Source organism: Cavia porcellus, unplaced genomic scaffold, assembly GCF_034190915.1.
Source record: "Cavia porcellus strain 051 isolate PalLab524CR breed Dunkin Hartley unplaced genomic scaffold, mCavPor4.1 scaffold_22, whole genome shotgun sequence".
In the NCBI taxonomy this organism is placed as follows: Eukaryota; Metazoa; Chordata; class Mammalia; order Rodentia; family Caviidae; genus Cavia; species Cavia porcellus.
In genome coordinates this window covers 41,446,325-41,457,576 of record NW_026947505.1, presented here as the reverse complement: position 1 = coordinate 41,457,576, position 11,252 = coordinate 41,446,325, and the positions used below count along the sequence as shown (strand labels likewise).

At 46.0% G+C, this 11,252-nt stretch overlaps 1 protein-coding gene across 2 annotated transcripts in view; it reads right to left on the bottom strand.

Annotated features, from left to right (window-relative positions):
• Positions 1–5,928: 5,928 nt before the first annotated feature.
• Agpat4 (1-acylglycerol-3-phosphate O-acyltransferase 4) overlaps positions 5,929–11,252 on the bottom strand; it is a 101,282-nt gene continuing 95,958 nt past the window's right edge. For both annotated transcript variants that reach the window (XM_003466380.5, XM_005002172.4), the window contains exons 7-9: positions 9,859–9,934; positions 8,544–8,742; positions 5,929–6,458 (exon numbers count right to left, since the gene is read on the bottom strand). In XM_003466380.5, coding sequence (XP_003466428.1) covers positions 6,364–6,458; positions 8,544–8,742; positions 9,859–9,934 — 370 coding nt within the window. In that variant the 3' untranslated portion in view covers positions 5,929–6,363. The remainder of the gene's footprint in view (positions 6,459–8,543; positions 8,743–9,858; positions 9,935–11,252) is intronic.

Here is an 11,252-nt window from a genome sequence, read left to right as displayed (position 1 = left end):
GCGTTGTGCAGATGTGACCGTCCTCTCTATGTTCTTTACATCTGTGAACTTCCCTGTACTGTGTCTCCAGTGTTTCTTTCTCATGTTCTGCAAAGACACAGGTGGAACAAGCATTCTGAGATATCACTGATGCCTTTCTCGAATTTCCTAGGGCAGTGGTGGTTTACCTATGGCATGTGTGCCACAGCAGGCTGTTGGTATGATTGATAGCTCAAAGCACTATCACTGTCCTAGGATGTCTGGCAGGGATCTAGCTAACAACTGTACTGTGTAATACAAGGCGCAGTCAAAAAATAGAGTGTTTGAACTTTTAAAAGCTTATTACAGTAAAAGACACATTTCCAAGAACAATGGGGTATGTCCAAAGTGAGGGAGTTTGTGAAGAGGATAAATGGCATTTTATTACTGTAATAAAAATTTTTATTTTAATAGCCATATTACTTGATCACCCCGTGTTGATCAAAGATTTATGGCAGTTGTGTCAAAAACATGATGTTTCTTTCTTCACCTTCTCACCAGATCTAGTCCTGTGCAAATTCCAGCTCTCCCTCAAAGTCAAAATAGGATAAAAGGTAAACACTTTGAATTAATATAGGACCTAAAGACAGTCACAACCCTTCTTCACGAAGAGGAATTCCAGAACTGACTAAGTTTTGAGAATATCGGAGTGAATGTGTTCAAAGCCAGAGGAAGTATTTTGAGGGAGATTAATGGCAGTGTGTCTTATACTTTAAAATTTTTTAAAATGTAAAATGTCCCTCATAGTTTTTCTAATCACAGCTCCTATAAGGTGAGAATATAATGTTTGTATAATTTCATTTTAGAAATCTAAAGGATTTGTTAGCAGCCCTAACTTTGTACTCATTCTATTCAGTTCCTTAAAATTGAGAGCACATAAGGCAGAAATTTCAAAATTATCTAGCCATTGCAGCATGTAAAATACTTTGGTATGAAAAATACATTAAAGGTAAAAACTATATGACTGTTACCCACTGATCAACTTTACCAACACAGACCTAGGAGATATATCTAGTTACTGAAAAGATCTAGTTGTTTGTTAATAAGTGCTTTTTAATCAGTTCACAGACTTAATGTTGAACTAGAACAAGATTGCAGGGACTATGGAATGTGTACTTTGTCCTTTCCAGGAGAGTAGCTTAGCTTCCTATCGCTAACTCTGCACGCTCAAAGGGTCACCCAGTTGTGCTAAGGGAAGTTCTTTTTACTGCAGGAAAGGGAACCCAAAGACAATTGAAACTTGGATGCTGAGGTTTCTGAGGAAGTGCTCCCTTTGTGTAGCCAGTGTTCAGTAAGGTCCCTGATGGAGGAGGGAAGACTGGGCACTGAACAGATGGGCCCCTCTGCCATCAGAGATGAGACCCTAATGACACGCACTACTTAGGTGACATTTTGGTGCTCCACAGGTTTGTGCCAAAGTGATAATTTCAAATAATTGACTATCATAAACAGATATTATACTGATTAGTGACAGGTGATTTGAATAGTGTCAGATGCTGCAGGCCCAGAGAGGTAGTGACATATCCTTCATCTTCTACTTTCTCTTAGTTCCTGCAGTGTTTCAAAGCCACTCTAATGGGCGAGTGCCCCCAAACACCTCAAGTGCTCACTTGCCTTTCACTTAAATTTGCTTAAAATCTGGAGCACTGGTGTGTGAGATGCTCAAGGTGGCAAGTGGAACTGTCTTGGCCACACTGTGTGGATCTGGGGTTCTGGGCTGACCCAGTCTCGTTTCCCCTGTGATCTGGTTAGGACAGAGGACTGCTGCTCAGTAAGCCTGCAGTCTGACTTGGCTCTGTATTAACCACAGGCGGAAATGGAGCTCCATTCATCTTGACCCTTTTGCCACCAAATAGTTGGAAAATTTAAATCTTGGTAGACATTTTTAGGAAATCACCCTACTGAGAAGTGACCAGTTTTCACTGCATCTTCTCAAGCACCATATCTTTATGTAAGTCGGGAAGTTTCCAGAAAACGGAGTATTTGCAGTAGATTGAAGTCCCTCGGTGATGCTTGGCAGAGACAAAGATCCCCAGGATTGAAAACCAGGTGCTGGTGTCCACGGAACATACTTGTGGAACAGAGTGGGTGTCCACAGGCACTACACCATCCAGAAAGCCAGACCCCGCCCTAGCCCAGAGTTAGTCCCAGCTGCCACAGTCCTCAGCAGCAGGCCCTAGACCAGTGGTGGTGAACTTGTGGCACTGGTGCTGCAGCCGGCTGTTTGTTATTGAAAGCTCTGGAAGTCTTGCCATGACTGCCCTGGATCCTTTTTGTTTTGAAGAGTGTTTATCAAAATAAGAGCCAGGAGCCTACTAGGACATTGGATCCTGATGGACAGCACCTGTCACTACAGCTTGGTCTCTTCTATCTGCTGCATGACTCATCCACTAGGGCCTGAGGTGTTGGGGACAATGCCAACACATTCCCAGGCGTGCTGCCTTCACGCCAGCTCCATTTTACTCAACAGAACTACTCTAGCCAAGGCACTGGAAACCGCAGTTGGTGATGGAAGCTGGGCACACCTAAGGAGACAACATGAGTGACCTCTTAATATCACAGAGAGTCCCATTGGGCAAGGGTGTCCCTGGATGTGCTAGGGTGGACACGATGGCCTGAAGGCCCTGTTGTAGGCAGGTATCATGTTGCCCCATCTAGCTTCCATGTGCTTTCAGCCTAACTAGCCCCAACATTCCCCCAGGTGGTCTGTGATTCCTTAGGAGACCTGAGCCAGTATGTTATTCCTACTCAACATTACCTAGAAAATATGTGAAAAGTTTGCACATTGCTTTAGAAAACACTGGACCAGTACTCTTAGAAGTTTCAATCTTAGAGAATGCTCATTAATCCTTTTTCTTTACTTTTGACAGATTTTTTTTTTTTTGTTTTTGGTTTTGAGACAGTGTCTCACTAACTTGCTGAGCTGGGTTCAAACTTGCAATCTTCTCTCAGCCTCCCAGAGTACCAGGATTACGAGTATGCAGCCTTACACCCAGTTTGTCCATATTTATTAAGTTCTAAAGCCAATTCTGTTTCACTTGAGGCCTAGGAAGACCAGTGTTCCACTGTACTGAGGAAGGGCTGCTTGCAGTCAGCTTTAGCAGGGTAGGTATTGAAGTTTGTGTTTTAGTCACTGCCTTTCCAGCACATACTTATGAGAATATATTAGGAAAAGACTAATATTTAAAAATTATAAAACAGCTCCTTTTCCACGGTGGTTTTTAGAGAATAAAGCAATCAAGAGTTGCAGTATTATTGTATGGCTCCATGAAAAATTTTTCTTTGTAAAAACACCATAGGATGAGAGATACAGAGAGCCTCAGTTCTGCCTTCATGGCTAATCTGAGCAGTTGCCAAATCAGTCCAGGTCCCCAAACTGGTGTTTGGAAGAAAGTCTCTGTGGGCTCGCATTGTGCATGTACATCAAAACCCCTGCTCTCAAATTGCAGAGCCCAGGGTAAGCCCTTAGCACTGGAGGCAGCCTGCCTTGTTCTTTAGATTTCAATGAAAGTGGGCATCTTTCTCTGCCTCCTTGAATTACAGAACAGACTCAGCAGCTTTAGTCGCAGCTTTGTGGAGATGGGGACACTGGGTTGAGAAGCCCTCAGTTCATGCTGCTGTACTTAAAGGACAGAGGGTAGCTTAAACTTCGTGGACTGAGGGTAGCTTAAACTTCGTGGACTCTGCCGCAGAGATGGGCGAGAAACCTGGAGCATGGAGTTAGGTACGGGCTGAGATGAGATTCAAGGCATCAGGGGAGAGCAAGATCGGGTCACCTCTGAGTGACATTTTCTCAAATGACTGACGAGAAAGCTGTCTGGACCTCTGGCACACTACATTTCCTTGAGTTCTAAGGCAATTTTAAAATCCACCAACTTAGCTTTCTTAGCATTCTTTGACCTGGCATCAGAGGCACTAGCAAACAGCCTGTTAGTTTGTTGTCTTGTTTAACAATTCAGGAAAAATGTAGAAAATTCCAGGGCTCTTTTTAAGTCCTAGGTGTTAGGAGTGTGTGTTTTCTGCATCATATGTGTTGGGGACCACAAGTTATAAACTGATGTGGAATCTGTCTGAGGCCTTCTTGGCCTTGCCTTGGCCAGTTTTGGAATGTGGAAATCCCATTTCCTCTTGGTCAGTGAGGCAGTGAAACCTCACAGAGCAGTGAAACTCTGAGATAAAATCTGCTGAGGACAGTACAGGGAAAACTAGTACCCAGGTGTAGGGATCAATCTTGACTCGTTTCCTTTATGATGTTAAACTTGCCAATTTAATCAGTACCATGCTGTTCCAGGAAAAGCACCTTACCCCTCCCCCTGCACTGTGACTGGGCAGGAGGCCAGGGACTCACGGCAAGGGTCTCTGATAACTGGTGCTCTGGAAAGTCTCTCCCGTGGTGTGAGAAATGACAAGGAGAAGAATGACACATTTTTTACCACCACCAGGTAATTGATGAACATTTTTGAAGACTGGTAACATGGAGACAGCTTTCTAGTCCTTCATCTCTTTTATTTGGTGCTTTAGGATTCTCAAAGTATGTCTCAGTTGTTGTGACAACACAAGAGGTGGCCTGAGAGATAGGATGACTTGCCTCAATCTTTCTGCAGAACTGTGTGGGTGAACTGTGTGCCTTGGCTAAGACTGGCCCTCCAGCATCCTTGCTCTGGACCTAGAACCCAACGGCAGTTCTCCAAGCACTCACGCAACACTTGCACTTTTGAGGGCACTCCCAGTGTGAGAAAGTCACAGCCAGGCTTTTGCCTGTGGATCTCTGTACTCTGGGCCCCAGGCAGGTGAGTAGATGTGCTAGGCTTGTTGCCACCATGCTAGTGTGTGTACACTCAGGTTTTCTGATGCTTTCCAACAAGCAAGCTGAACTATGTTCCTTTTCTACTTTTGTAGATTCAAATTCATTTGTATCAGTGATACATTATTACCCCTTAACTAGAGAGCGTTCTAACCCTCTCTTGCAAACTGACTCATCTAGGTCTGTCATGCTTGGTAAATGCTCAGTGGAACAAACAGCTGAGAACATGACTGAGTGAGATGTGCTTTTGGTGGGCTGATGGGCAAACTCCATAGCTAAACAGGACATTTGTGCTAAGCAATGTGTAACTTCATGTGGAGAGCAAGATACCTGCTCACTGTCATCAGCATATCAGCCTACGAGGACACACTGCCAGGTTTTAGTTAACATCACTGCCCTTTTTTCCCTCCTTGCTTTGAATCTGGCCTCACTGGTGACCACCATCTACAGAATTTCTACCCAGTGACCCAGCAGAACTCTTTAATGATGCAACATGAGAGCCAAGTGGGGGATCAAAAGCAGACAGAATCCCAGGAAACCTGTGACAAGGATTGGGTTCCTTGGCAGCTGCACCACAACCTGGTGCTGGGGAAGGGAGAGATAGCTTTATCAGTGACCTTGTGCTTGTTTTGAGGAATCCAGTTTCTTCCATTACTGCTGAGCTAAACAGGAGGTACGAGACCATCTCACAAATTGCTACAGAATGTGCAGGCTTTCTTTTTCTGCTTTAGTTTCAAGATCAGCTTCAGGAGTTGGGTGGATCTTCAGGACTTAAGTGACGGACTCTGTTTTGGTGAGAGAACACGAGCTGCCTTTGGATTACCCTTCGTGGTATCACAGGGAAGCATTCAGCTGTCTCCCAGCACCTGCCCCTGCCTGCCTGCTGATTCTGCCTTCTACTACTGAGGGGATCTCACATCCAGTTCTTGTAGGAGCATCACCATGTTACCATGCCCACTAATAGCCAGCATGTGGGGGTCCCTTGTCCCAGGCTTCCAATAGTCCCTGCCATGAGGTTGGCCCATCACTGCTACCTTCTGGAATGCCCGAGCACAGGGCAGAGGGTGATGGGAGGGTCAGTGGTCGGTCTATATATACACCACAGATGACCAGACAAACACTTTAATTTGTTTTTGTAGGCATAATTTAGTCATCTTACCTAAAGCACTTTTCACTCTGGCAATCAAGGGTTACAGAAGACAGCACCAAAGGGTGACAGGGAGCATGTCCCTCCTGTTCTCCAGCCCTGCCCTCCCTTGCAGCCACATAACTCTTTGCACTGTCACAGGGCCAGGCTCACACAGCTATCCCGTGCACGTGCACACACACACGTGCAACTGAAAAGAAAACCACCACCCACTAAATCACACGGGAAAAAGATTTAAGAGTGTCTTCCTCCCCGTTTGATTCTGAGACCAAACTCCGTGGCTGGAAAGGCCGTGACTTCCACATCCCCAGCCTCCATTACTGTGTCCTGCTGAGAAGGCTATGCAGAGCCACCAGTTCCCCAAGGTTCCCTTTGGAGGTGACATACACCCAAGTCAGTCACTCTGCTTGTGTCTGTTGTCACTGTTACCATAGGCAGAGCCCTTGTCGATTTCTGTCACGCCGATCATCCATCGAACTCCCATAGAGGCTGCAGAAACAAGGGAAGAGTAGAATTAGGGTTCTGAGCATGATCCAGGGCCACAGCTGCTTACAGGGGCCTCTAAGATTCCTTTGGTGCCAGCCCATCCGGACACAAAGGACTCTTCTGCAAATCCCCAATGCACAGTTACAGAGCACCTGAAGGGAACTTAGATTGGGAACATACCACAAGCCTAGAAGGACAAGAGTTCTGGTGTCTTATCAAGGACACACAAGATCTAAACACTGGCAATGAGCATTACAGCATGGAGTGAAGTACTGAGCCTCACGGAGTGCCTTTGATCCAAGGACATGGCCTACGACAGAGAAGGTGCCAGTCCCATGCAGAATGCCAGTGAAGCACCAGGAAGCAGGAAAATGGGACTGCTATGCAGAAGTTGCTATGGGAGCTACTCCCTCTGGAGAGGGCAGGCTTGGTGAGCTCCTTGGCTGGGACCATGTGTTAACCATGCTGGAGCCCATACAGGGGCCGTGCAACCACCATTTATGATAAATGTTTAATGATGGACAGGTAAGTGAATGAAGTCTCCCAAATCATTAGCATCAGGCTCTGTAAACCATCACTCATCACCTGGAGCAGACTGGGACAGGAAGCCAAGCTTAGGGGAGTGGGCACACAGAGCCAAAAGGTTGATTAAAGTGAGAAGGCTTCTGCTTGAGGCCACATCTGGAGAGGCTAGAACATGAGCCCCGTCCTAGTCCTAGAACTCCCAGATAAGACCTCATGAGCAGAGGAAATAATGATCCTGCAGGGAATAAAGAGGTGAGTGAAACATGGACTCCTGCTCAAAATGTATGAGGAATGAGAGAAAGCCATTTAGGTGCAAATCAGTGAGTCTCAGGTTAGAGAGTGATACAGCACGGGTATACAGGACTGGAGAGACAGCTCAGGCCTTATAGCGGGGGGACAGGATGGGGGTGGGGGGTGGGAGGGAGGCCTGATCATTCCTGTCTCTGGTAAATGAGATGCCTTCCTCTCCATCCTCTACATTTTTTCCTTACAAGGAGTAGGTTTTGTTTTAAGTTTTATAATGTTAAAATGTATCTCCTATGTTTCAAAAGACTATAGTGGGGCCTATTATAGGGATGAGAACCAGGTTGCCTGTTGCAACTATGGAGTCTAGAATTGGTTACCTTGACACAGGAGGCAGGTTTATGTCTTATGATGTATTTAGGTGGTCACACTTGATTAGCAGGGAAAATCAAGTTAAGAAAACTCTACCAACATGGCTTTACCTATGCATAGATGTTTGAGACGAACAGTGTATACCAAGCTGTCAGGAACGGTTCTCTCCAGGGACTGCGTCCCAGGCAGCTACACCCTGGGATGCTTTCCATTTTGTGTATTTTTGTATGGCTTAGGTCTCAAACAATAAGCACAGAGCATCTTTGTGTTTCTCAGGAGTAGCTGCAGAACACACACAAGGCTGTGCATTCCTGGACTCTACCATACCACATCACGGAAAAGCAAATAGACTACCCATTCTCCAAAGCCCCAGGAGAAGACCCTGTCCCCGGAGGACATTCAGCTCCATCTACTTTAGTTCCATTAAGCACTGAACAGCAGAGGAGCTGTGACCCAAGAGCCCTGCCTCACAGAGAAGCAGCGATGTGCACACAGGCTCAGTGTGCAGAGGAAACAGCAGTGGTGGGAAACACTGCCAAACAAAGCCACTGTGGGCAACAGACACAGATTACTGAGCATCCCTATCTCATGTCAGACTGCTTAGTCATGAGGGAAAAGGCACTTTAGCGGAAGGCGAGACCTGAAGCCCCTGGGGCTCCAGTTAGGGTTTCCTGTGACAGGAAGTGATCAGAAGAATGTCTGTCTGCAGAGAATGAGAGGGACTCTGACTGGGAAGAAGGGTATAATTACTTTGTTGCCATCCTAAGGAATGTCCAGAAACTGCAGTTTTGGGCAGAAGCTGCATGAGCAGACCCTGCAATTCTTCCAGTCCAGGTACCTATGACTCCTCTGGGAGTTCACTGGTCTACACAGAACTTGGACTTATCTCTGCTCTCCCCATGCCGGGCAGAGGTATGGCCCCACTTTTGAGTCTCACCCTCCACTCACCCATGCAGAAGACAATGATGAAGCTGGCCAGTGTCACAGAGGAGCCACTGCTGACCATGCTGACCAGGAACCGGAAGAAGGGGTACAGCAACAGGGAAGCCCAGAACAGCCAGTTGAGCAGCGCCCAGGGCCGCCGGGGAGGGACTTTGGGGGTTTCTGGGAAGATTCCTGTCCTGTAGTATTCTTCTTGAAAGGCATCCTAGGAACAAAGAAGAGACATCACACTACACTCTGGAGGACCATCTGGAGGCCCCACTTTTTCTTGAAAGAGCTCCGCGACTCATGGTGCCACTCTGGCTCCAGCAGAACCTTAGAGGAAGTACTTTGCAGGTAGCCGCCATTGTCCTCAGTGTGCTTGGCTGTCTCCTTCCTACAGGTCACATAGAGAAGCTGCTACCCTGGCACTAAGTGCAGAAGGGAGAAGCCCAGGCCATATCTACCTGACTGTGTAGGTGCCGGACCTGAGCCAGGCTGTCAAACAGGATGGTGATGCTTCCCAAACCAGGTATAGGAGAATGAGCTGAAATGCAGCAGTGCATCTGGCCCGAAGCTGGTACCCCAATGAGTGGCCTACCGGGACCCAGCCCAGGACACACACTGCACTGTCATTCAAGCTTTGAACACACACATCCCTGGCCATTCCCATTCGCCTGTTCCTATCTGCTGCTCTGGAGCTTCCTAGGGACCTGGCCTTCAAGGTTGCTCAGGTGATGAAGGATTGAGGGCTCACAGCTTGTTGCCCTCAGGTGGAGACAGAGCATGCTCAGGACTAATCCTTCCAAAGGTGTGTGCCTTTGGAGAGAGAAATCAGTGAATGCCAAGGCCCTGCTCCAGAGAAGGAAAAATCAGGGACCCCTGTGGACATGGACCACAAATGGGCTCAAGATGAACCAAGAGCCTGTGATCCTCATAGGGCTCCATCCTGGTGATGTTTTGAGATCATACCGGCAACTAAACTGTTGAAAGAGAAAAAATTAAGACTATATCGATTGCAAAAGACAGCTCTCACATCACGGGCGCATTCTGCCTTAGGGCCACCAGCAGAAAAACAGAGTGCTGCTAGGTCATTAGTTCCCTTTTGCTCTACCCACTCATAAAATAGCTTCATCCTTTCCTTAAAGCCCCTGTAAAAATGTATATTTCTATGCTCTTTGCCCTACTGCCAAGTAGAGCATTTGCCGCAGGATTGCCAGTAATTGGATCCATGAGATCTCCCCGATGAAAAAGGCTTGTTGCCATGCTCAGTCCCTAGTGGCCACGTGGTACATTCACAGCTGTGGCATGAAAGGGATTCCTGAGGCCCTGGTACACCCACCTTCTCCTGATAGAGCTTGTGGAGCCAGACTGAGCACTGGTCATCATCATCTGGGATGTCTTCCATCGGAATCCGCCTGCAAAGGCAGAGGACAGCTAGCAGAGGAGATCATACTGGACACCCAGACAGTGTTGGCTGTCCTGGGGTTTTATCTAGGTAGCCTAAACAGTGTACATGGGGAAAGTAGTTGGGTAGAAAGAAGCCAAAATGCGACAGGCCTCGGCAAGGACAGGCAAGAGCTTGATGCAGTGACACAAAGACGTGGTTGATTCCATGTCTGATTCCACCTTCATTCCCAACCAATGGAAAGGACCCCAAATCTGACAGCCAAAGAAGAGCATGATGTCTCAGTTTCCATGAGACAATATATACAGAATCCATACCATATGATCAACAACTCCAGCGAGTATTTACAGTGTTAAATTTACTGCACCAAAAGACACATTATCATCACTCCTTAAAATGTCCCTCTGGCCTCACATGCACACATCGCTTCACTCTTGCCATTTGCTGAAGCGGTTCCAGAATCCTCCTCCTGAAGTATCTTTGGTTGCATTGTCATGTTTTCCTCAACGTCTTGACTCGATTGAAAATATTTACTTGTCATAATCGTTTTGACTTTGAGGAACTTCCAGAAGTTGCATGGTGCAAAATCTAGTGACTGAGGTAGACGAGAACGTGCCGTAATGTTTTTCTAGCTTGCTTTCCTGTCGGATGGCACTGCATTTTCTTTATTACACCTCATAAAGACACTCAAAAAGGAGACCTTTCAAAATTGCTTCAGAAAGTGGCAAGAACAATAGGGCAAGTGAGTTTGGCAACGGGGAGTATCTTGATTAATAGCAATGTGTCTTCTATTGTAATAATTTTTTGTTTTTTGATCCCGGGGATTGAACTCATGACCTTTTTAATAGCACAAATCAAAAAATACTCAAGCAAGAAGGAAAATGTGCTCAGCGATAGATTAAAATAATTAAGTGAACACCATTGTAGATTTCTGGATATTGCTATATTAATGAAAATTTAAAAATTGTCGATGCCACATATTGTAAGCTGATATGTCACTGAACAGAGTATGTGGACACCTTTTCACCTCAATAAATTCAATAGAACTGCTTTTGTCCACAGAAAAGTCTATCAGTCATGACTTTCCATGAGTCATTTCACTCCCCACTGTGCCCAGAAATGTCTTGGGAAGAAGAAACACTTTTAGAATTTACTCCCCACACTACAGATAATAGACTTGTGGCATTTCATTTTGTAACATTATAATGGGCTTCACTATTAGAATAATAGCTTCCTTCTGAGGCAGTATTCCACAGAGGTAAGGTTTTCACATAATTAAAACATATCTCACAAGATCCTCTGGAAATATTCTTTCACCTTTTTTGTCT